This window comes from Puma concolor, chromosome C1 (assembly GCF_028749965.1).
Source record: "Puma concolor isolate L17-30 chromosome C1, mPumCon1.1.hap2, whole genome shotgun sequence".
Classification (NCBI taxonomy): domain Eukaryota; kingdom Metazoa; phylum Chordata; class Mammalia; order Carnivora; family Felidae; genus Puma; species Puma concolor.
Genome location: NC_141674.1, coordinates 55,771,275 through 55,798,679, shown reverse-complemented (window position 1 = coordinate 55,798,679; position 27,405 = coordinate 55,771,275). Strand labels below are relative to the sequence as shown.

At 36.8% G+C, this 27,405-nt stretch overlaps 1 protein-coding gene across 1 annotated transcript in view; it reads right to left on the bottom strand.

The window, feature by feature from the left end:
• Positions 1-26,075, bottom strand: part of IL23R (interleukin 23 receptor) — a 56,431-nt gene extending 30,356 nt beyond the window's left edge. Inside the window, exons 1-5 of the mRNA XM_025935196.2 lie at positions 25,977-26,075; positions 23,094-23,390; positions 16,135-16,258; positions 6,681-6,841; positions 1,479-1,624 (exon numbers count right to left, since the gene is read on the bottom strand). Of these exons, the coding sequence (XP_025790981.2) occupies positions 1,479-1,624; positions 6,681-6,841; positions 16,135-16,258; positions 23,094-23,390; positions 25,977-26,046 (798 nt within the window). The 5' untranslated portion in view covers positions 26,047-26,075. The remainder of the gene's footprint in view (positions 1-1,478; positions 1,625-6,680; positions 6,842-16,134; positions 16,259-23,093; positions 23,391-25,976) is intronic.
• Positions 26,076-27,405: the final 1,330 nt, after the last annotated feature.

Below are 27,405 nucleotides of genomic sequence, written 5' to 3'. Positions count from 1 at the left end.
TATGCCAAATAAAGGAGTTTTGTATTATCAGTATCATCCTATGATCAGGACACTAAACAAAGGGCACCAGGTGCCCTATTGGAATAAAATCCTATTGACTCAAAATCTAAGACTAATCTAAGGATTTCATTTGGGTTTTCAAATTTACCTAAATTCCACATTTGCAAAAGGATTGACTGTGGAGTTGTGTTTTGTTTGTATCCTGCTTGTCCCAGGCTTTAAGCATAGGGTTGCTGTGTACACAAATGTCACAGTTATTTAGTCAACAAGTCCAGCAGGATCTTCACTTGGTAATTGACCAAACGATGCACAGATTCACATGTAAGTGTAATCTAAACAATTGTAAAGTTCAGATCACATTTCTGACATAAATGAACAGGGGTAAATAAACAAGTTGGTGTCATGAATTTATTTTAGAGAACAGTCTTTAAATTATGTCATAAAATCAATATAGTTTTACCCTCATCTTCTTGACACTCTTTAAACACATTGCTCTACAGCAAAGCTGATGTTCAGGATAATGAAACAATAGGAGGCTTTGGAGTCATGCTAATCACCAAATACATGTCATTTACTCCCTGACAGCAGATAAATTCATGCATGATACATAACTCTTAATTATGCAAAGCCAGAGACTCTATGCCTTAATTATTTTGACTAAATGAAGTTTGTTGTACTTGAAAATATGAAATGGCATTTCTTTTCAAATACACCAAAATTGGAAATTTTCCCTCAGTCATACTAGTGTTTTCCCATTGTTCAAATTACTGAGTTTTTATTATAATGTTCACAGGTGCTGTCATGTCATGTGATTTCATTAACGAACCTTGTACCTATGCCTCTCCTAAGTCAGTTGGTAACTTACCATTGGTATTTAAGGATGGTTAGTTTGTTTAGATATTCACTTTTTACCTTAGGCTCACATAAGACTGAGGCCTATTGTAGTAACAAATCTTCCATTTAGAGTTGCATTTTTTTTCATTCAAAAGGAGACACCCATAAATCTGAAGTTTTTCTTTTTCAACAGTTGTTACCCTAGATGCTTATTAAATTTCAGCATGGAAACCTTACATTTTATATTCATCATCACTGATGTAAATTTTATTCTAGGAGGCACTGAATTACAAGGAGCCAAACAGATGCATCTCTCTTAGTTGGACATTTGTCTATTTAGCAACTTATAAAGGTAAGAGGACATTTTCAGGAAACATCTCTCCATTCTGAAAGCATATGGTAACAAATATTAAAACTAGAGTGGTTTGAGGGGTACCAGTGGGCAGAGCACATGACTCTTAATCTTGGGGCCATGAGTTCAAGCCCATATTGGGCATAGCGATTACTTTTAAAAAAACCAGCAAACTATAGTGGTTTGAATATCAAACAGATAAAAACATGTAAAGTAGATCATCATAAGTCCATTGTGGGTTAGCTTTTCTTTCATTTACTTACATGCTAAAGCACAGTGAAAGTTAGCTTACCTTCCAAGTTTGGTTTGTTTTAGACTTGTATCTCATTTCACAGGAAACCTTTTCTATTGTTGTTTGACTATTCCAGTGAATCACGGTCTTGGGTACTGTCGTATTTATGTCCTCAGCCCTGGAAATGATGGATGCAGAAGGTATCACTAGAAAAAATAATAATAAATAAAAACCCAGCAGTTTAAAACTTGCCTAGGGAGAAATCATAACCTTTATATCCATATATAGACATGTTAAAACTCAAAGTACTAAAAAAACAATGTCATGATCTAATTAATAAGTAATGATATTTTTCTTTTTTAACCTATTATGTAAGAGAAAACTGCTGCTGTTAAGTGAAATTCTATTTAGCCTATTTTCCATTTCTTTTAAATGGGACTTTTGTAGTCCACCTTTCCTCCACCCCCTATTCCCTTATAATCCTGAACTAATGAAATTCCAAAGCCTGGCCTTATTAACAAAAAGAGTAAAAAAAAGAGATAAAGAAGGTATCTCTTTCTTCCTGCATCTATTTAGGGGAAAATGAAGTTTTGCATTCTAAATTTAGATCAGGGGAATCTGATTTTTTTTTTTTTAATTTTTTTTTTTTCAACGTTTATTTATTTTTGGGACAGAGAGAGACAGAGCATGAATGGGGGAGGGGCAGAGAGAGAGGGAGACACAGAATCGGAAACAGGCTCCAGGCTCTGAGCCATCAGCCCAGAGCCCGACGCAGGGCTCGAACTCACGGACCGCGAGATCGTGACCTGGCTGAAGTCGGACGCTTAACCGACTGCGCCACCCAGGCGCCCCCAGGGGAATCTGATTTGATAAGACACTAAATTGATACCTTTCACAATAATATTTTTATTATCTTAATTAAATCTATTGCTAATTTATTTTGTTCTCCATTAAAATAAATCCATACTTGAAACTATGATTTGAACAAAGCAAGTCTCACAAGACTCTAAGACTTTACCAATTATTGTCATGTTCTGTGATAATAACTTCCAAAAGGAAACTGACATTCTGATAGATTGTCTTACTAGTTGTTTTGTTGTACTAAGAGTAGTGGTGTAACTGGAATCTCTGTATTTCTAAACTGTATTAATTCTTATATGCTTGCTGTGTCTGAACAGAATAAAATCATTGGTACTTCCCATTTCTCCTATATGCACAACAGAACAATGAAAACCTATGACTTTGTTAGACGAATTATTTAACAAAGAACTGAATAGCCTTGTATGTGTGTTTTTAAGGACCATTATTGTAGCTTAGTGCTCTCTATGATTAGTTTCCTTTTCATTTATCCTAGGCATATAAATTATTCTTTGGGAATATCACTGTTTTATTATTAATGACTTATTATCTAAAATTATATACCCAGATGTATGATTTATAGAGAAATATAAAAATTAAATATTTGATGTTTAGTAGGACAGTCTTATAATCCTTGGGCTAAAGCTAGCATAGGAAAGAAGTAGTAGCAAAAGGAGTCTAATTAAAGACTTTATCATCTGAATTTCACAGTTGATTTCCTTTTGCTAGTGTAAACTTCTTGTAATAAGTATCAGTATTCACAGGTTCTGTAGTCAGGGAAATGATTCCCAGGGTTCTGAGACCACTTGGGACCATTTAAAGCACTCTCAGGCTAAATTACCCGCCCACTCTTATCTCCCATCTCTGAGTCTGGCCTGTCATTAGTTTAGTAGCACAAGCATTCGGAGACCCTTCTGCAGAAAGAAATACTCTGGGGAGGAAGAAAAAGTCTTTAGTCCTATGAGAAATGTACATAGAACAGCAAGTCAGATTTAAGATAGTCTTAGTGATGCGGGGGCATAAGGCAAGCTGAGGGCAAAGCACAAGCTAACAACAACCCTCCCCATCCCCGCAAGGTGGGATATGTATGATATTCCTCAGGCACTCTTGGCTGCCTAAAAACAAAGGAAAGGACAGCAAACAAGTGGTTAAATTGGTAGTCTCCATCAGTTTACAAATATCTTAGTAAATTACAAAAAGGCAATTTTATCACTAGCCTAATCTCCAGGAACTCCCTACCATTTTAATGATAATGCTTTGGTAGAGGGAAAAATAACCCTAGCTTGACAGTAGCTAGGCCTCCAGTCATCTGAGTCCTTAGCACATGGAAATCCCTTTTAGAAACTTCCTCATGACTTTATCTTGCCCAACTCCACAGTATATAAGCAGTCACTCGTTACAACCCCAGTGCAGCTCTTTGTGCCCACAGGTCTCATCCCCGTGCTTTAATAAAGATCAACTTTTTGCACCAAAGACGTCTTCAAGAATTTTTTCTTGGCCATCAGCTCCGAATCTCCACACTCCAAAACCCCATCATTAGCACAGGGCAGGTCAATGCGATAGAGGGCTAAACCTTTAGGTTTGAATGATCTCATATTTTTTCAAATAAACCTGTTATATAATAAGTACTTGAATATGTACTTTGGTACACCACTCAAAGTTGAATGTTTGCTCTCATTGCTTAGGTTTCAAACATTCCCATCAGATCTTACATTTTTAAAAACTGTCAAATCCATCTACGTGCCATGTGTTTAGTTTCAACTTATATTGAAATAACCAGATTTGTAGTTTTTTAGTATCTTTCCAACAACATATATTTACCTATACAAGAATTAATTTTCAGAATGGTTATTTTATTTTCAAAAAGGTAAAAAATTTACCTATGTGAGAATTAATGTTAAAATGGCAGCCAGGGAGTGCCTGGGTGGCTCAGTTGGTTAAGTGTCCAACTCTTGATTTCGGGGATCAAGCCCTGTGTCAGTCTCTGTGCTCACAGTGCAGAACCTGCTTGGGATTCTCTCTCTAACCCCCTCTGCCCCTCCCCTCCTCATACACATTCTCTAAAAATAAACAAATAAATTTTAAAAAATGGCAGCCAGAAGGCACTGCACTTTCTGTACTGGCATTTATTTCTCTACAGGAGAAGCTGAAGTATCCCTCTCACATGTCACTTTGGCACAGTGTTACTGCACTATTAACTCTGCCTTTCAGCACAGCCTCCCTAACTTAATTAAAGCCCAACCCCATAGCTGTTATGTGAAAATTGTTCTCAGGAGAGCCCTCTGTCCTCAGTTTCATAGAAAGTTTCATTTATCTAACTTGCAGTGCCTCATTCTTAAAGTGTCACAAGTGAGTATAGCTCATCCATTAATTATCTGGTGGCTTTGTTGGGTGGAGCCTCCTACACATTCAACCTGTATTTTCTACCTGATTTTTAAGAGTCTGTTTTGAGATTTTTTTTTTTTTAAAGGGGGCAGAATAACAATCCCAAACAAGAGGCTCCCTGGTTCACAGTGTGGGAATTCGATTTGGAGGTGGCTGCCAGATTCGATTTTCCCTTTATGGGAGGTGAGGCAGTGATTAACTACTGCAAGTCAGCGAGATGAAATCTGGCTCTCCTCCTTACTAGTTATGTGAACTTGAGCAAATTGTTTTATCTCTCTCTTCATCTGTAAAATGGGCACAGTAGTACCATGTATGATTGTTTCCAGAATTAAGTGTGATTTGCATGTTAATTGTCTGGAACATTGTAGGCATTTAATAAATGGATGTGAAGATAATAAGATCATCAGCTCACAGTGATAATAATAACTGTAATACTACTGATAATAATTTAGTTCTAAAAAATGATATTGCCAAATGATACAATACATGATAGCCTTTAAACATCATTAATCCACTGAGGGGAACCTGTTTTAAGAAAAGAGCATATTACAAAAAAAAAGGGGGGGGCATATTATGGCAGCCTACCTCAAACTATAAATTTACAAAAACGTGTACATCGTGGTCAAGAGAACTATAACTCCATGAATATATAATACAGTGGAATCCATCACCATCATCAGCAGTGTTTGTTTTCAAATCCAATATTCAGAGCATTTAGGACAGACTTTTAGACCAATCCTGTTAGTTGGGATAGTTAAGTTTGGTTGAGACAGGAGTTGAGAAGTTGATATATTAGTTCCAGTAAAAGACCCCAGTGATCCCCAAAGAATATCCATGTTGTACCCCAAGAGAAGATGTCACATCCCCCAGATCATTAATCAGCAGGAAAGTTGTCTGACACATAACAATGTGCATTTAAATGAAGACTGAAGATAGAAGTTGAGGATATTGGAATTAGAGCTCCCTAGCTCCATAGTCTCAAATTTTGATGCCGCCTAGCGTTGGTTCCCTCAAATAGAAACCATAATCTCTTCTACAAAATAGGGTTGTTATGAGGGTTAAATAAGGTAGTTTATGTAAAAGTAGTTAGCACTGAAAAAAAGTGCTCCATAGATGTTAGCTTACTGAAAGCATCCTTAATAAAAACAGAAATAACTGGCATTAGGATGTCCAAATAGAGGGTGATTCACTTGGTGCTCTTTGGCTAAATTTTGACTTCAAGACTGGGATGTAGCCGTAAAAAGCTCAGGGGCAATTACTTTTTGGGCTTTATCTTAAGGAAAATGCAAAAAACTACTTTGAAAATATTTATCCAAAAGGTTGTTCATGGCAGTAAAGTTTATAATGGTGAAAATTTGAAAACAACCTAAATCTCCAACAATAAGGGACTAAAGACATACATTAAAAATAATATTGTAGATTAAATCAAGAGAATGTTTATTTTATATTATAAGTTTTAAAAAGCAAGGCCTAAAATATCTGAAGCAAAAAATGCTAACATTTGTAAAATCTGGCTGGTAAATATAGAGATGTTTACATAATTCACCATTTTTTATGTTTTTTTTTTTAAACTTAAAAAACCTATAACTTCCAAATAGTGTATACAGCAGAATTCTTTAGTATGTTGTACTCACAACATAAGACTTATCACAGTTTATTATAATCCTTGTTTCTTTCCATCTTCCTTGGTAGATTGTAAGATACATAAGGCAGTGGATACCTTGCTTATCTTATTCTCCCTAGCTCTTAAAACAATGCTTGAATATAAGAAGTTTTCAATAAATATGTGTAAAACCACATGCACCAATGTAGAAATAAGACTGGAAGGATATACAACAAAATGGTAGCAGTACTTATGTTTGTGTTGTGTTGGGTTGGTTCATTATGAGTAATTCTTGTTTTCCATATCATGATCTGCAGGAACTTCAGGGGAACACCTTTCACATCTCGACTTCATTTGAGTAGGTCAACACAAATTAGCTGTTTATTCATAAAGACATACTACTTCTCATTCTTTACCTATATCATCCAGATTAATTTGCAGTTGTTTTGACTTCTCTGTGCCCAATGCATTTGCAGCTTGGACCCAAACCAAATATTTCTTGCCACCTTGCAATGAATCAGTGGAGATGTTAATATAACTTGACGAAAGATATTGTTGCTCTTCTTCTGTCTCTAAACTTAAAAAAAAAAAAAAAGATTATGATAACTGGTTATGTTGGTTTGAATTAGTTACTCCTCAATTTTTTGATGCTACTTTTTTAGCCTGCTTTCAGAATACATTTACTTAAAAATCATTTAAAATTGATTTCATTTTGAAAAATTTTTAAAAATAGATTCAAGGCTACCCAGGGCCACACTGTGACTCTCATGGATATTAAGCCCTTTTGCCTTCATGGACCCATTCTTCCATCAAGAAAAAAAAAAGCATATATATGTGTGGATATGTGTATCTTTATAGAGATACATATATATGTTTATGTAGATTATGGTTTACAACTGTCAATATAAAAGCAAATATATTAACGTTACATATTAAAACATTTTCTTTGACCTAAGGTTTATTTTTTTTCTTCTGATATTAAATGAAATTAAACATTTTCATGGACTCCTGAAAGTATCATGAGCCCTGGGCACTGTGCCTACTGTGCCTTCTGCACAAGTCGACTCTGGACAGAGCTTGAAATAAATGAACACCCTCTAGGAGGGAGCATTACGTAGGAGATCAGTAATGGGGCTTTGAGTCAGACATTTCTACCAGATCTAGAGTAAGGGGTAAGAATGGCATGAAGGGTCATAGTTCCTTTATATTTCTTCTGAAATAAGGCAGAATATAAATAAATTACAGAGAATTGCTTTTAAGGTATGCCAACCTCATGCTCAGTAAGAATTCAAATGTAAAAATAAGAAAATGGCAACTATGGGTAAGTAGCAAGTAGGGCATCTTTGAATATTTTCCAGTCAGAGAAAACCACATGCATGTCCTTAATTGGTTTGCGGTTAATTCTTTTACCACAAAAATTGAGACCACAGTCAAAATGCAAATACATTCTTAAACCAACATGAACCATAGTTATTAGGTAATTTAATTCTGCTTAAAGTCTACCTTCCTATTAGCACCTAGACCATGAACACTGTTTTAGATGAGGAATCTAGTAATAATGAGTGACTGACTATACTTTGGGACTATTTTTACATAAAACTTATATTACAAAGTTTCTTTTTAATTTCTTATTTCTATTTCTGTTTTTGGTGTGTTTTTATTACATAACAGATTATTTGTTGAAGGGAGTCAGCATGATTGATGTTTCTCTGAAGTTTACTATGCACCTAGCCCTAGTTGTATTTCATAGATTTTCAATAAAAAACATTTCAAATTTATGGTGATAACGGTTAATAGCGTTTTCCATTTAGTTAACCACTCATTCAACAAATATTTAAGGGGCGCCTGGGTGGCGCAGTCGGTTAAGCGTCCGACTTCAGCCAGGTCACGATCTCGCGGTCCGTGAGTTCGAGCCCCGCGTCAGGCTCTGGGCTGATGGCTCGGAGCCTGGAGCCTGTTTCCGATGCTGTGTCTCCCTCTCTCTCTGCCCCTCCCCCGTTCATGCTCTGTCTCTCTCTGTCCCAAAAATAAATAAAAAACGTTGGAAAAAAAAAAAATTAAAAAAAACAAACAAAAAAAAACAAATATTTAATTAATATCCACTATGTTCCAAGTATTACCTTGGACATTGGGACTACAACAATGAACAAAACAGATAAAGTCCTGACCTTCATGGAGCACACATTCTGGGGGAAACAAATGAATATATAATATGTCCTGTGGTGATAAATGTTCAGAAGAAAAATAAAGCAAAAAAGGGTTAGGAAGTGCTAGATGCAGGAGTGGGGATTTTTTATTTTAAAAGAAGATGTGGAAGGCCTGTCTGAGAAGGTGACTTTCCTCCTCTCTGGAGGAAGAACTTTCTAGGGATATACAAAGGCCGTAAGGCAGGATCACACTTGTCCAGTTCAAAAACAGCAAGGAGTTCAGTGAGGCTTGGTGTACGTAAAGGAGATAGAAAGGGATTAAAGATGAGATCCGAGAGTTCTGGAGGAGGGAGAGATATAGAAGGTACTGTAAGGTCACAAAGAGCCTCTGGAGGACTCTGGCTTTGAAATGGGAGGTTTTGAGCAGAGGAGTGACATGATCTGAGGTGCATGTGAAAAGGCTACTTGTGAATGACTCTAGGAGGGCAAAGGTGGAGGCTAGGGCACCAGTTAGGAAGTTCTTGTACTAAGTCAGATGAGGGATGATATGGCTTGGCCTGGGGTTGCAAACTGGGTAGTGAGAAGAAGTCAAATCCTATAGGTTTGGCTGATTAATTTTGTTAAGGGCATGGTAGGGAGTAATCTAGGACAACTCCAGTGATTTGGGCCCAAATAAAATGAAGAGGGAGTTGCCATTTACTGAGAAGGGGAATGCAAGTACCGAGAAAGGAAACTGGAAGTGTTTGGGTTTTGAAAATATTAGCTTTGAGATACCTTTTGGATGTCTAAGAGGAAGTGCTGAATAAGATATTAGATATATGGTAACTGCAGAGAGGGGAGCTATCTGGACTCAAACTAGATAAATTAGGGAGTTTTACACTATAAATTTGTGTTATGTCTTTTAGGTAATGAGTGTAGATACAAATAATAGGAGATGCTAGGAATAAAACTCTGGGGGCTTGTTACTTCACTGGAAATGAAGACACATCAGCAAGAGACTGAGAGAAAGCATCCAGGAAGGTAGGAGGAAAATCAAAAGGGAGTAGTATCCTCCAAGCTAAAAGAAGGAAGCAAAAAGCTATTAAATGCTCTTCATAAGGAAGAAAAGGACTGAGAATTTGGCAATGGGGAAGTCATTAGTGACACTGTTAAGACCTGTCTCAGTGGAAAGTGAAAACTTGACTAAACTAGCTTAAAGAAAGGATGAGAGAGAAAGAGACAGAAAGTGCATACAACTCTTGGGGTGCCTGGGTGGCTCAGTTGGTTAAGCGGTCAACTCTTGGTTTTTGCTCAGGTCATGATCTTGTCATTCCATAGGTTCAAGCCTCGCATCAGGCTCTGTGCTGACAGTGGGGAAGCTGCTTTGGATTCTCTCTCTGCCCCTTCTGCACTTTCTGTCTCAAAATAATAAATAAATAAACTTAAAAAAGAGTACAGACAACTCTTGAGAAGTTTGGCCATAAAGAGGAGCAGAAAAATAGAGTAGTGGAGGGGAAAGACCAAGGGAAAGTTATATTTTTCAAGAGGGCAGACGCTGCAAGCCGATGGAATGATCCAGTAAAGATAGAAAAGGTAAGGTGCAGAAGAAAGAGAGGAACATTGTGGGAGCAATGTCCTTCAGGAGGCAGGAGGGGTAAGATCTAGCCCAAGAGGTGGAGAGTTGGCCTCAGGGAAACAGTAGTTCATGCACAGTAGTAAAAAGGAAGACCAAGTATATGGATAGGGAGGTCAATGCGTCAGTAGATGGGGGAACTTATCATATTTCTCATTGCTTCTATTTTCTCAATGAAGTAGAGAGCAGGTCATCGACAGAGCACAAGGAGAGAGAAAACATTCTGGAGGCCAGAAATGAGACAAAAAGTAATGAAATAATTATCTGGCTTAGTGGAGCAGTGACTGGGCCAGTGAAATGTGGTAGGATACTGGGTAGCTGTCAGGGCCCAGTTGAGATTAGTGGCCATGAATATATAGTCATATCAGTCAGTAAGTTTGCATTTGTCCCCAGCCACAATTAGCTTTGCTAGTACAGATACAGAATTGGTGAGGAAATGGATTTAAAAATATGACTGCTTATTGAGTCCTAAAAGAATGACAGAAATGTAATATCACAGCCTTAAAAATATTTGGAATCGTACTTAAGACCTCTTTCTGGTTATTAAGAATATGCATATGGAGAAGAAGAGGTGGCAAAAACAGGCAGGCCTTATGAATTGACAGAATAAGCAATTGATCTCAGGGGGTCTACAATGATATCTTATCAAAAAATAATTGCCCTACTGGTCTTTCATAGTGCCTGAAAATTCCATCATTTGTGTTATTCTAGTGAGATCATGAGCTTGTCATGCACAGAGATGGTGCCTATCTACAAAAACTCTCTAGAGTTTAACATAGTAACAAGAAGAAGCAAAATGCTAAATAAATCTTTGCTAGATTGACTTGAGTGGAATAAAATGAGGCGCCATGATGAATTCTTTTTCATTCAACAAGTATTTATTGAGTAGAAGACATTGCAAGGACACTGCAAGAGTTTCCAAGATAAAGAAAGAACATATTTACATGAAGCTGTTGAGGGTAATAGACAATAGTAGGTAGACGTTTATTACCAGAGTTTCTTCTTTTTTGGTTTTTCCTACCACCACTTATTGATAAACAGCAAACCACAGCAGAGGAGGGTATATGAATGGAAGCCCGATGGCCCCTAGGCTGCCATACAGGGAATGTCACCTTTCTGCCACTAGTGGAACAAGTCCATGGGCTGAGGTGAAATGCCTCTTCTGTAAATGTGGTTTTACTGGAATACAGAACCACATGAGTTGGAAGTGAAACCTTGCAAATGCTGATCTCTAGCTACCCGCCAAAATGGAAAATACCCTAAAAACCCAGGATCTAGTATAACCTTTTTAAACTACCTCAACCACAAACTGATTATAAGTCAACTTTTTCCTGGGGGTGAGGGGGAAGGCAGTTTTGATAGAAAAATTAACTTTCTCTTCTGTATTTTTTTTTTCAACTCATTGGTGTGTTTTTAATTGTGAGATAGGATGTTTATTTCCTTTTCCTGTTTGTGCTTATAGGAGCTCATTCTTTGATTTTGCTAGAGGAGAACATTCATTTTTATGCTAATCCTTCACATTTTTATGTTCTTTTTAAACTATGAAACAATTCTATTAATCTAGACTCAGCCAATTCAGAATTTGGGTTAGGTTTGTCTGCAATTTATTGTTGGATTTCAGAAAAGGCGAAAAAAGTTTTTCTAAAATATAAGACTTTGTATTAGTATTATTTAACTTGACTGTGATGGGAGAATGCAGGAAATGTCGATGTCTACGTATCAGAATAACCACTCAGTGACTATCAACTGAGCAGTTACAATGCGCCAGGCCCCATTCTAGACTCAAGTGATGTAGCAGTGAACAAAATAAGCATAAATTCTTGCCCATTTTGAGATTACATTTCTAGTTTGAATGAATGAGTGAGTTTCCTACTGACACATGCACAACAGCTAAAAAATTAGTCTTTCAGAGCACATTTAACAGCTTTTTTCTAGATATTCATCTGTCTAAAATGACTGTTACCTGAAAATGAGTAAAATTATTGTTTATAATACCTTGTAAATGATCATTTTTTAAGTTTATTTATTTATTTTGAGAGAGAGAGAGAAAGCCCATGAGTGTGTGCAAGTGCAAGTAGGGTAGAGGCAGAGAGGGAGAAAGACAGAATCCCAAGCAGGCTCCACATTGTCAGCGCAGAGCCCGGCTCAGTCTCACAAACCATGAAATCATGAACTGAGCTGGAATCAAGTCAGACACTTAACTGACTGAGACACCCAGGCACCCCAATGATCTTTTTTTTTTTTTTAAGTATATTTATTTACTTTGAGAGAAGGAGAGAGCAAGCAGGGGAGGGGCAGAGAGAGAATCTCAAGCAGACTCCATGCTGACAGCATGGAGCCTAATGTGGGGCTCAAACTCACAAACCGTGAGATCATGACCTGAGACAGATGCTTAACTGACTGAGCCAACCAGTGCCCAGCCCCTACCCCACCAATGACCATTTCTTAATGGACTTATATTAATTAGTCTCCTCACCCAAATAAGTCAGGTTTTAATTTTAAAACAAATCCAACAAGACTAGTATGTCAGCCTTGAGTGTCACCTTAATACTCTGCCTTTTTGTTGTTTCTAAGTGCTTCCTTTTTGAAAGTCTTTTTTTATAGTGTGTGTTCTTATAAATTTTGTAACACCCAGTACAGTATTACTTATCCTCATTTCACAGGAAAGTAAGGCTCAGCCAAGCTAAATAACTTTTCTAAGACGACACAGCTAGCAATTATGGCAGATATTGTTAGATGACAGTACTAAATTCTATCAACAATGCCCTTCTCTTAGGTTCCCATCCAGATAGAGTAGACATGTAACTCAGTCCTGGCCAATGAGATCCAAGTGGAAGTCTATAGGTGGAGATGTTCTTTTTCCTTCACCACTTTTCCTGCCTGGGATTTGGATGTGAAGCCTAGGGGTGCAGCTTCTGAGAGTAAAGCCTACACATTAAAACTTATAGAGGAAAAAGTTGGAAAAAGCCTTTGGGATATCATTGAAGTAATCATGCCAGCTCTGTCATACCTACCACTATGGCTTGATATAAATAAAGCCCCATATGTTTAAGTCACTGCAGTTAGATTTTCTGATATTTGCATCATAAAAGACACCTAACTGATAAATCTTAGAACTGGAAATCAAAAGTAAAACTCGAAAGCCCCTGTTCTTTCCAGTGGATAGCTCTAAAAGCATGATCTTTAATAAATCTATTTTTAGTATTTTCATGGCAACTTGAGTATTGAGAACAATCTCAATACTCATAATTACTAGGTATTTCTCACTTTGTAAGGTAGATGTGTTTCTCAGAAAAAGCCATGTGTAAATAATTTAAATATATATCACTGAATGCATTAATAGATTTTAAAAGAAATCTATAATAATCAAAATATTTGGAGAACATTTTTATGAGACTAACTAGGAAATTAGGTGGTGGTTGGCAAGTTTTTGTTCAACAAATATATCTTCTCAAATTGTGGTATGCCTGTTCCAAATTTATAGTGCAATTTTATTCTCAAGAACCTGAGAGGGCAACTAAGTGGGACTTAAATGAATTAAGCCATATCCACTAGGTTGGCAATAAGCAATAGAAAAATAATAAGTGTTGACAAGAATGTGGAGAAATTGGAACCCTCATACACTCCCAGAGTGAATGTAAAATAGTGCAGTTGTTTTAGAAAATAGTATGCAGTTCCTCAAAAGGTTAAACAGAGTTAACATATGACCTCTCAATTCTATTCCTAAGTGTATGCTCAAGAGAAATGAAAACTTAGGTCTACACACAATCTTGTACATGAATATCATGGAAGCATTACTCATAATAATCAAAAAGCAGGAATAACCCAAATGTCCATCAACCAATGAATGGATAAAGTCAATGTGATATATTCATATATGGAACATTATTTGGTCATAAAAAGGAATGAAGTGCTTATACATGCTACACCACGGATGAATGTTGAAAGGCTTATGATAAGTGGAAGAGCCAGTCAGTCATGGAAAGACCACGTATTGTATGACTCCTTTTATATGAAGTGTCCAAAGTAGGCAAATCCCCAGAGGATCCCTCGGGATGGGAAAGTTGAGGGAAATAGAGTGACTGCTAATGGATACACGGTTTCCTTTTGGCATAAGAAAATGTTCTGAAATTGTGGTGGTGGTCGCATAACTCTGTGAATATACTAAAATCATAGAATGCTTATGCTTTAAATAAGGTGACTCAGTGTTTCCATCATCCTTTTGATACATTGCCTCTGTCTAACCCCTGCTCAGAATGACAGGTGTGAGTGAGCGTCTTGCCTGTGGCATGGAGCCCATTACTCCAGACTTAGCAATGTATTCGTAAAATCTGCCTGGTTTTTACATAGAATTTCTTGAATGAAGAAGTGCTGCTTTTTATGTTTTACTTAATTAAAATTATTCTGAGTATGTTACACTGGAGAGAGAGAAGATTGGAAGATTATTCTGTTCTATTGTGATGAGACCTGGTTATCATCTCTCAAATATGCCCTGTGATCTGGTTCCGACACCACTTCAGCAGTGGTAGTCAGGCCAGCCCAAGTTCAAATCCCACCTCTCCCTCTCTGGAGCTGTGTGGCTCTGGACGCATTGCCTAACCCCACTGAGGCTCAGTTACTTTGTCTACAAAAACTGGAAAAATAATCATATTTACCTCACAAGGTTGTGTAAGATACTAAATGAAGTAGCACATATAAAGTTTTGACCCAGTATTTAGCAAATAGTAAAGGCCCCATAAATGCTTTTTATTTTATTTTTTAAAAAAAATTTTAATGTTCTTAAGAGAGAGAGAGAGAGAGAGAGAGCGCACAAGCAGGGGAGCGGCAGAGACAGAGGGAGACACAGAATCTGAAGAAGGCTCTAGGCTCTGAGTTGTCAGCACAGAGCCTGATGCAGGGCTCAAACTTGTGAACCATGAGATCATGACCTGAGCTGAAGTTGGATGCTTAACTGACTGAGCCACCCAGGCGCTCCCCCAATAAATGCTTTTTAAAAAATAAGTAGTTTTTTTGAGAGTCACAAACAGACAAAAAAAAAGTTTACTTCAAATACACCACTGAAGGCATTCTTTAAAAAAAAGAATAAAATGGGAAACATGATGGGTGACTAACTTAACCCTGTTTGCCCATAACTTTTTAAAAATTAATTTCATTTTCATCTTTAACAATCGCAGAGGATTCAAAAACAGACTAGCATACATGGATATAGTTTAAATGTAACAAAGAAAGATTTCAGCTGTGTACATTGGGGAGGGGAAAGGGATTTTTTCATATCAACCTTTTCCTATTTTGTAATTTCTGAATAAGCATTCAAATTTAATTTAGTACGAAGTAGTACAAATTTTATGATCAACAATTTATCTTTAAGCATAAAAACTTAAGAGGTTTGGCTGCATGGTCACCTTGGCTCCCGAAATCTGGCTATTGGTAAGAATGTAACAAGAGCATTTCCTCAAAGCCCTCCTGGACTGCAGATAGAAAATTAGCACTTTCAGTCCATTATTACTTCAGTTTTAAAACTCAAAGTCCCATGTCCTGGAGACTCTCTTAGTCTGGGGCAAACCAGAAAAGAGGGTTGGCCTGTACAGGCACCAAATTTAAGATTTGGGGATCATTATTAATAACTAGTAGCGTCCATGAATTTAGTGCTAATGGTGGACCTGGCTCTGTGCTGCACGCTTTAAAAGCCAAATTCCACTTAAATAATTAGAATAAACCTGTGCATTAGCCTCTGTTTTTTAGATCCATTTTAAAGATAAAGAAAGGCAATTTGGAGAGGTTGAGCAAGTTGCCTAAACCCTAGAATGAGGATAGAGCTGGGGTTGAAGCAAAGATGCTTTTAAAACTATTCTGTGCTATATCAGCATCAGGTCCCTGACCCCAGTTACGTACCAATGAATTAAAGGGCAGAAAGATTATAGAACGCATTGTCCCACAGAGTGAAAATATTAATGGCCCAAAAAGGGTTCAGGTAGCTTCACTGATGATAATTAGGGAATTGGGGATAATCAGCATACATTTAATGCTTAAGGCTCATTTTTGGATCCCTGCTGGAGGCAGAACATTGGAATGGAATGGAATTGCTCATGTTAAACTGTTGAAGGAACCTACCTCTTCACATACACCACATACATTGTGTCTATGTAGGTGGGCTTCCCAGAATTCCAGGTACAAGTCATGTTGCCTGAATATTCATAAATGACACAGGTTACCTTGTCAGGAACATCTGGTGGATCTGCAACAAAATGTATCACTTAGGAGCCACCATACAAACATAAAGTTCTTTATAAAGTAGCTAGCTGATAAAGTTCCCATTTTATTTAGGAAACCAGCCCAACTGGCATTCAATACTTCCCTCATTCCATCCCTACCACCTCACCTAACATCCTACTTTGCCATCAAACATTGCTACTCTCCTTTGTATACTATATTCTCCACTCTTCTGGGGATACTAATATGATCAAGTTTCTCCTATCAAAAAAAAAACAACTCCTCAAATTTTCTCTCCTCAGCTACCACTATCTCCTTTTTTTAACAGCTAAACTAAGGGTCCTATATTATACTGGTCTTTTACTTCATCTCCCATTTGCTCTCGAACCCCAGACAACCAAGATTCAGACCCACAATTCCACCAAAACCACTGTTGTGAAGGTCGTTAATGACTTTCTAATTAACAAATTCCGAAATATCTGTGCAATCCCCATTGAACTTGACTTCTGCAGCATTTACTGTTTTGGTCCCTTTCCCCTTGAAACCTTTGCCTTTGGCTCTTGTGAAAGGATCCCAAAAAAGTGTTTTTTCTTTCACCCCATCAGACTGTTTCCTCTTCTGGCACCTATTCCACTACTCACTTTAAAAGTTTAGTGTTTATACATACAATGGACTATTACTCAGCCTCAAAAAGGAAGGGAACTCTGATACATGCTACAACATGGATGGAAGTAGATGGTTGCCAGGGTGGGGGATGGGGAAAATGAGAGTTGCTTAATGGGCACAGAGTTTCAGTTTTGCAAGATGAAAATAGTTCTGGAAATGAATGGTAGTGACGGAAAATGATGGTGATTTGCAGAACAGTGTGAATGTACTTCATGCCTCAGAACTATACACTTAAGAATAGTTAAAAAAATACATTTCATATTATGTATATTTTACCACAATAAAAAATGACTAAACGTTTTTTGGGGGGCTCCTGGGTGGCTCAGTCCGTTGAGTGTCTGTCTATTGATTTCGGTTCAGGTCATGATCCCAGGGTTGTGGAATCAAGTACTACGTCAGGCTCTGTGCTGAGTGCTGAATGTGGAGGCTGCTTAAGTTTCTGTCTCTCTCCTGGAATGCCTGGGTGGCTCAGTGGGTTAAGCATCTGACTTTGGCTCAGGTCATGATCTTGCGGTTCATGTATTTAAGACCCATATCAGGCTCTGTGCTGACAGTTCAGAGCCTGGAGCCTGCTTCCAAATCTGTGTCTCCCTCTCTCTCTGCCCCTCCTCCACTCACACTCTGTATCTCTCTCTATCAAAAATAAATAAACACTTAAAAAAAAAGATTCTGTCTCCCTCTGCCCATCTCACCCTCTCATGTGCTCTTTCTCTAAAATAATTAAAATTTTTTTGGCATTCACAGAATTCTATTTCAACATTCTCTTTTTCCCTCCCTGCATCCCCTTTAGCTCTTTTTCTAAGTGACCATAATATGGAGAATATTGTTTAGTTTTTATCTGTTAGCTTCTTTACCTTTTGAGAACTGAAATCTTGCTCACTCCCAACCTCATCCCCACTCCACTCCTGCCTCAAGGGCTGTTACTCACTAGGCTTTACCTACAAGTGTATCCTTGACTGAGGCTGACTAAAGAGTATTTCCCTTTGGAATGAACACATGATTTAAGATGAACCAATCAGCATTCTCCAAGGGGCTTTTTGGAGAGCCATTGTAAGAGGTATTTTCTTACCCCTAGAAATTGCTGTCTCTGAGTAACATGTGAGCCATGAGCCACTGGTGGCCATCTTGGATTTAAGAATGAAGACAACATAGGGGTGTCTGGGAGGCTCAGTCAGTTAAGTGACAGGCTCTTGATCTCACAGTTTGTGAATTCAAACCCCTGCATCAGGCTCTGCACTGACAGCACAGGGCCTGCTTAGGATTCTCTCTCTCTCTCTCTCTCTCTCTCTCTCCCCCTCCCTCCCTCCCTCCCTCTCAAAAATAAATAAAAATTAGGAGAAAAACAATCTTAAAAAAAAAAAAAAAAGAAGACAACACGGGGGAAAAAAACCCATGAAGAGATAGGAAAAGATGAGAATTCCAATGACATTATTGGAGCCCTAATGGTCTCTGAAGTCTATGAAACCCCAACAACTATAGAATGACATCTGCAATTTTCAGTTACATCATCCAACTATAAATGACCAAGGTCAAGATCAAAAAAAGAAGTATGGAAATACGGAGTGTTTGTCATGTAGTCACTTTTCAGGTGTGGCTCTCTTGGCTTGTCCCTACACCCACAATACTGCTTGCAAAACTTGACTACTCAGCAAATGACAAGAAAAATGGAAGAATGGGGGCTCAGGAAGAATAAAAATATGGACATCTATGCACCTGAAGTTATAGCCAAATATTTATCTTACATACAAACATATACTTACACTTCACCTGCACATCATCTACTAAGAATATTACTTGTAAAATCAAAAAATAAATATATGAAAAAGTTTTCCTCATTACAAATTGAAACAATAATAGATATAATTTAGACCTATAAAATTGGCAAGGATTTTGAAAAAATGGTAATCCACAGTGTTGGAATGGACTTCAGGGAAATCCTCTAACACTCCTGTTGGTGGGAGTACAAACTGGCACAACCTTTATGGAGAGCACTTTACATATTACTATCTTTAAAAGCAAGAGCAATATCTTGCAACCCAGCAATTTTACATCTAGGAATGCATCCTTAATGAAATGCTCAAAGATACACAAAAATATTTGGCCAAGAGTGTGTCCCTCTTAAAGTATTGTCTATAATAATGAATAAGTTGGAGACAACCTAATACCCCAAAATAGGGTTAAATAAACTATAATAAACTCCTAAAATACATCCAAAAACAAAGTTGTAGAAGATAGTTTAAATATCTGGCCTCCGGAAAGCACTAGGAATATGTTTAATTAAGTAAATTCTGGCCATATGATAAAGTGAAAAATGCAGGCTGTGAAACACTGTAGTGAGAGAGACAGAAAGGCATAGACAGAGAGAGAGGGGTTGGGAGAGGGAGACAGAGGAGGAGAGAGGGGAAGAGATGGGAAGAGAGAGACTGAAGCTTGAAAGATCTATTTAAAATTATTAAAGAGGGATTGCTAGTAGTGAAATTATGGGATTATAGAGATGATGGGTATTTCCTTTGTGCTGGTCTAAATTTTTAAAAACTTTCTACGTTGTATGCAATTTGATTTTACAATTAAAAAACTATTTCAAGCAGTAAGAACATACTAAAGTTCTTTAGAACATTTTTGTGAGTTGTAGCATTGAATTACAATGGGGACAAACTGGACTCCAAGTAGGGGAAAAGAAATTTTTTTATTTGAGTCATAAAGGGGGTAAATTTAAGTCATTTTGGACATGGATTGAGTTGTGGTCCTGCACTGATTACAGTGATTTGTGCTGAAGTTATTTTTCCTCCTGAGACATGAGCCAGAGAGTATCATTGATTTGGCCATCATAAAAAACAACGGTCAGTCTTTTGGGTTGTTATTCCACAGCATTCTATATGAAGTGAGTGCTCAGGTTTGTAAATGTCTAGTGGTTAATTAACTTTGCAAAATATCAAATAGATTATATACACATATGCAAATAAACAGAATATTTGTTAATATGAAGCTATGTAAAGATGGGAGTATGATTATGGTTATGAGAATAAGATGGGGTTATTATTAATCTCATTGCCCCTTTATCCAATGTCAAGGGTAAAAACCCCCTCGTGTAAGTATGAGGCTTATGTTTTTGCTTTTTCCTAGCAATCCCATCCCTCCCCTATTATTGGAGCACTTGTTAATCACAGGCCGGATTTCTCGTGAATTCAGAGTCTAGCCAACGATCATTTTCTACTGAGAGTTTCTTAAAGGCAGAGTCCCTTTTCTTTGAATTTCTACCATTTAACACATTTTTGGCGCAGAGCAACCACTCAGTAAAGCAATCTCATAATTTGATTGGCTTGATTAATAAAATGATAATGAGAAGAATTTACAGTGAACAGAGGCACAATGCTTCTGGCAAAGATCACTCTGTAATTCCTTACCCAAGGAGAGCACAGGTCAGCCTAATTGTGCCTGTAATAATGATACTAGATAGCAACGTTAAAGACAAATATTCAGGGACTTTTGTTGGATAAGAACTCTGCTTTCATCCCAATAAGTAGAGATCAAAGATGGTTAAAATTTGGGGCGCTCTTGATTTTGGCTCAGGTCATGACCTTATGGTTTGTGAGATCAAACCCCGAGTCGGTCTCCACTCTGACAGGGCTCTGTGCTGACAGCACGGAGCTTGCCTGGGATTCTCTCTATCCCCCTCTCTCTCTCTTCCTATCTACCCCTTCCCTGTTTGTTCTCTCTCTCAATATATAAATAATCTAAAAAAAAAAAAAGATGGTTAAAATTGAAGGAAGTCAAAGACATTTAAACTTTTAAATAAATGATTAAGTGGAAACAGACTGTTCCATGTATGTTTTTTTATGTGGTATTTTTAAATGAATAAAGACATCTTACAGTATTTTATCTCATGATTGGTGTGAATCTGATAAACTTCCCATAATATGTGTGCATTTAATCATAGATGAATTCTAGAAAGTGTTTAAAATTATGGCTAAAAATAGAAATTGTGATAATGTTTATATTTCACAAATTACATATTAAAGTACAGAAGCTTTTAAATATATTTGGATTTCTTTTCAGGAAAAGCACTGACTCATTTATTTTCTCTCTCTTTTATGACTTGTTTCTAGTCTAAAAAAATACATGTAATCATTTTGTTCAAAACAGTGATGGTAAGTTAACATAGTAAAGCTCACAGGACAAATACTCTGTGATCAAAGTAACCCAGTGAAAGCAATGTAATTTCTAGAGTACCACAAAAACCCTCAGAAACCTTTTTTGACCTACTTAAATAGGAAGTTTTGCTTGCTAAGAATGCAGAGCTCAAGAACCCAGGGGTTCTTGGGTCTAAGAGTTAGAGTAAATTCTTACCTGGCAGTTACAATTTCACTCTCATAACCAGAGGTCTGTGTAAGAAGTTACAACTCACAAAGTAAATAAATGGAAAGAGTGATGTTCTTTTTAAGCAGCCAGCAGCAGAGAATCTAAATTCTTCTATGAGGTTGTCCTAGAAGGGGGCACAGGCCATTCCCTGGCCCTAAACGTGGCCTGGTGGTTGTGTTTGGGGGCAGAGCTGTTGGGGGTAATATGTCACCCAAACTGGAACCCACGGAAGGAAGCCACACTTCTTTTGTCTCCTTTCTTCCTCTGGCTCAAATTAAAAGCTAACCTTTCCCCATCACTGTGAAAATTGCTTATTTGCCCTCCAAAGAAATTGTATCTTCTCTCAACACCCCACCAACACCCCCAAAGGATAAATAGTAAAATATTTAAGCATTAAGTGTTGTTTATGTTTCCTGAGGATGTGGACAAGCTAAGGTGCCCTCATATATCAGATAAGATGTCTGCGTGTGGCTTCAATTCCCATAATTTAGGGCATGTTTAGTGTGTTATCAATTTAAGGTGTGAGTTTGCTAGCTTTATTGTTTGACCCCAAAACTTAGTATTTTACTTCCTCAGTTCACCTCTACTACCTTCCATAGCTCTTCTTTCTTTTGAAAATCGTGCAAGATCAGGTGCCCAGAGTTAAGTAGGACAATGGCCTTATTCAGAACAAGGAAGCCTCTTGTATCCTAGCTGTCCACTCTAGGTGCAAGTCGTAAACACCAGGTGGTCTTGCTCTTGCAAGTTAAAGTCTGGAGATGAGGAAAAATAAAAACTCAGATTGGATTCTCAAAAGTGTGGGGAAGGGAGCATGACAAAGACTCCACACTGCACAATGGTGTTGCACTTTAAAATGTATAACATGCTTTTAAGTAGTTTATTAAAATTTGCTGCTTACCACAGCCAGAATAATTAGCCTTATTTTACAGACATGGAATCAAGGCTCAGACTGGTTAACTTGCCCAAAGTCACACAGCTGGTAAGTATAGCAGGCACACAAAGCTAGATTTGCAACTGCTTTTGTTTTGTAAATCTTAGTCTCAGAATTTTTTTTATGGAATCTGCTTCAAGGTTGAGGCTATTATTTTGGAAAGCAAGCAACAAAAAACGTAAGTGTAAAGCAGATGAAAAGAGCAATACTTAAAAATCAGAGGATGCTGCCCCTCATGTATGCTGTGTTTGGACAGGCTGGTGTTGAAAATTTGTTTTTTGAATACATCAGCAACATTGAAAGTTGCTGCAGCGTGTAGAAGTGTAGAGTAGAAGTGTAGAAGTGCTGTAGAAGTGTAGAGTTCACACTGAAGATTCACATGTCTGTCTTCCCTTAAAGAGTCAAAGATTCAGGGGCACCTGGGTGGTTCAGTCGGGTAAGGGTCCTATTTCAGCTCAGGTCATGATCTCGCCATTTGTGAGTTCGAGCCCCACATCAGGCTCTGTGCTGACAGTTCAGAGCCTGGAGCCTGCCTCAAATTCTGTGTCTCCCTCTCTCTCTGCCCCTTCCCTGATCATGGTCTGTCTTTCTCTCTCAAAAATAAATAGACATTAAAAAAAAAAAAAGATTTAGGAAAACCAGATCCTTATAAATGATGGAGCTGGGCAGTGGCTATTCCCCAGTAGACCTCTAAGTGCTTTTCACTCTGCATGGATCTCACCAGCCTCCTTAACTCCTTTATTTCACTAACCTGGCCCCGGAAACATTTCAGTTTGCAATTCTTATATTAAACTAGTACAAGAAATAAACTATATTAATTAGCCTCTATTTATAGACAAGATTTTAGACTAGTTAATTGCTAGATTAGCTTTCATTTGAATTTTGAATGCACCCCAACACTTACATCCAGAAGAAATGTCTTTTCCACATATCAATGTCTCTTGAAAATATCCAGGACATTCAGCAGTGCAGTACATAGAGGCATGTGGCTCCAGAAAGTTGTTATACCAAAGCCGAGCTGTTGTTTTATTAATTCTTGTGATTCGTAATCTTTCTTTGATGCCATTTTTATAAAAATAAAGTTTCTTTGGTTGGCAGTTCTTAATTTCTGCTTGGCAATATATAGAGACATTCATACCCATCTTAAAAACTGTGGCTGGTTCTACCCACATGTGGCCAGAGCAGTTTATATTTGTAATTCCTGGAAACAAATAGATAAAATAAAAAATTCCATGTAAAACATTAAAGCAAGAGAGTCAGATGAATATGCTGTTGCATTTAAATTTTATTCTTTTCCTATTAATTAAATGATTTCCATTGGAAAAAAGTTTAGGACCAACTGTATCTTTCCATTGATTAGTTTATTATAATGTACTTTTAGCAGGCTTCTGTGGACGCTCAGTAACAGGATACAAAACTGGAGTCTGCCTTTAAGCTACTCTGTCTAAAGAGCAAATATAATTAGCTCTCCTTATTTAAAGTAGAGAACTGATGCATTATGAGGCTATGCCATTTTTCAAAGGTAAGATTAGAAATAACACCTAGCATTGCAGAATCCAAACCCCATTCTCTAGGCACTCCATCAATCTGTCATTCTTCTGTAGATAACGGCTACTTTTATCACAAAATTTTGAGTTTAATGAGTAAAACCATACTCTTATAATGACAAAAATCTATTGCTTGATAACCACTTAAAATTCATCATTAATTTAATATATAGGAATAATATAGGAAAATGTCCAGAATGTATTTTGGTAAAAAGTAACTTGCAAAACAACACACTTAATAATAGGTTTAGTACCAGAAGTAAATAGAGTGAATGAGGAGAAATACACTAAGATTTTAACAATGATAATCTGTGTGTGTTAGTCTACTTTTTTCATTTTTACTTGCATATTTCTGTGTTTTAAAAATTATATAATGAATGTATTACTTTTATAACCCCAAGCAATAATTAAAAGTCATTTTCATAAACTCAAATGACAGTGCAATGCAGTATCAGTTAAATTAAACTCACATCAAGGAAAATTTATTATTGTCTTTTTGTGGAAATACTTGCATTAAAACATCCTAGAATCTTACCAATCTTATCAAGGTAATTATTTGATTTTAAAAGGTCCTTAGCTATGGACTACAATGTTTAAAGAATTAACTTGCATAATATAAATGTAATTGAATATTTCCATTTACATAATGAACATTTAGGCATAAATAGGAAGTATTTAAATGTTAAAAATAGTGATAAAAATAATTCCATCACTATTAATGGGAAATTGAAGCCAAAGATAAGAAAAGGAAGTTTTAAGGAAACATCTGACTACTTTAAATAAGGTCAACAATTCAGGTTTAGACAAACTACATCTCCAGCACCTTAAAAAAAATATGTGAATACTATCATGAAATTGCTGTGAGTAGTGTTTGAGAATACACAGAAAATGTAAAAAATATCAGAAGACTTCAGATTTGGACAAATGTTGGTTTTCAAAAACAGAATAAAGAATAACCCCAGAAACTTTGGACCACCGAGCTTTGCTACATTCAGGAATGAATTAGTAAGTCCATGATTTTTCAGTACCTAAAAAAAAAAAATCTGTAATCAGTGAGAGTCAACATAGATTATGTAAGAATAAGTTATATGTTAATTTCTCTTTTTAATGGGGTTAGTAGATTGGTCAGAGGAATGTTAAACTTTATTATTATTATTTCAGCAGAGCTATTGAAAAGGGGAACATACCATGTTAATAGAAAATTTGGAAAAAATGTAGTCTGGATGATATTAAAATTATTCATAGATTGAACAAAATATATAAAATAATATCTAATGGATAGCTCTAGGGTCTCTAATGCCATGTCAGAGGAGCCTGACTTATTTCTCTACACTCTATTAATTACTTGAATGTATCAACAGAAGTCCTACTTATCTTTTGCATATTTCAATCTCCTAAATCTTGGATAGTGGTTGGCCTGATTCTGGCAGTGTCTGATATCCTGCTGGAGGGGTTCTAGTTCTGATGACAAAGCTACCCCTATATCAATATATAGAGGTATATATCAATATATTGGTATAACTACCAATATAGTTGTGTTCCAGCCTACAGAAGACATTGTTGCTTTTGTCACTATTCTGAGTAATTTGCATGGTTTGCAAAGCTTCCTTCCAGGTCTAGAACCCTACCTTAGTGTTGCTTGTCTCCCACTAAATGAATTTCTACCCCCTGCCCAGGACACCAAGTCCCCAGTAAAAACTCTCAGATGTCAAGGCTATTATGCCTGAATTTCTGACAATCCCCTTCCTGGATTCCTCAAAGCTGCTTACGCTTGTATCTGTAATAATGCCAGATGTTTGTGTGAATTATAAGATAGGAATAATAATAGCCAATACCATTGCATGAAGTTGTGAGAAATAAAAGGCTTAGTTAGCCCAGTGCCTGACACATAGTGCCTGTCAACAAATAAATTGTGGAGTTGAATTAAATTCAAATGTTTGATGGATTATCATATAACAATTGTAACAGTTCAAAGATAGAACACGCCAACTCAGAATAATATGCTTATTCATAGAAATGTGCATATATGAGTTAGAGGTTTGTTTATTAGGGAAAGGAATTCTGCCATTAGGGGGGGCGGTTGGACTCTTTTATTTCATTCCATATAATATTTATGTGCATATAGTTTTTCCCAATCTAATTTTTGGTTCTTCAGAGACCCTAGAATAGTGCCTTGAAAGCAATAACCACTCAACATATTTTTAAATAAAAGAAAGCAATGGGCACTAAAAATACTATACCTCCATGACACCAGTTGAAGAATATGTAAATAGCTATTACCACATCCCATTGAATTGTGACCTGATTCATGCCTGAAAGCAGGAAATAGCTCTTTGTTGCCCTCTAGAAAAAATATGAAAAAGTTTTAAATTATAATATTTTAATAAAATAACCATAATAAAGGCATTACATTTTTTCCTAACAGTTATTATTGCCTTTGATGAGAACATTTCAATAGGAAGAAAAGAAAGGAGGAGGGAAGGAAGGAAGAAAAGAGGGGAAGGGAGAAAGGAAGGGAGGAGGGAAACAGGGCAAAGAAAAGTCAGTGGTATGTAAGGAGGTATGATACAGATGGAAAAGTAAAGTAAAAGAATGGTCTTTTATACCCTTCAAAAGTCACTATGATTTACCTTACTAGGACATTTTGACCCTTAATAAAATACACTTTCTTCTAATCTAGTATCTCTCATCAGAAATCTCTGCTCTCACTCCTGGCCAGATTTCTATGCCTTAGAAGTTCCAGAAATATCAGTCTTTGATGAGTTAAACTTAGGAAAAGCCAAAAAGTTCAGAAGTTCCAGAAAAAGGCATTCAAAATGAAGAAAGATGAAGTGAGACAAAGGTATATGTGCTATCACCAATTAAATTTATATAAAATTCCTTTCCTCTGTAGACAGCTCAAAAGACACACATTATATAAACTCCAAACAATATTACCATTAGTTTATGACTAGTTGCATTATTTACTCAGTTACTTACATTTTTATTTAAATGTTACTTTACATTATTATTTAATAACCAACATTATTCAGTTATTTTTATGTTTAATAAAACCTGAGCCTTTCATATAAGACAGCAAAACAAAATCATGACTCATCATATAGCATAAAATATCTGATAACATTCTTAAAACCTGGGGTCCCCATGACACCCATGAATATAGGAACACCTTTCATAATTTGCTAGCAATATGAGGTCTTCTCTTTATGAATAATAAGCAAAACAAAATCTAAAATGTTCCTGGTTAGAAGTTAACTACTCACCCCAATAGAATATATACAACAATAATTGTTTAAAGTGATATAGTATCAGACAACATTTGAGTATAAACTTTCATCTGTAACCACTCTATAAAATATCGCAAGAACTTACAAGAAAAAACAACCGGAGCCCCTGGGTGGCTCAATCAGTTAAGTATCTGACTCTTGCTTTCAGCTCAAGTCATGATCTAGGATTGAGCCCCACATCGGTTCTTTGCTGACAGCAAGGAGCCTGCTTGGGGATTCTCTTTCTCCCTCTCTTTTTGCTTCTCCCCCATTCGTGTTCTCGTGTGTGCTCTCTTTCTCTCAAAAATAAGTATACATTAAAAAAGAAAGAAAGAGGGTCACCTAAGTGGCTCAGTTGGTTAGCGTCCGACTTCAGCTCAGTTCATGATCTCTCAGTTCGTGG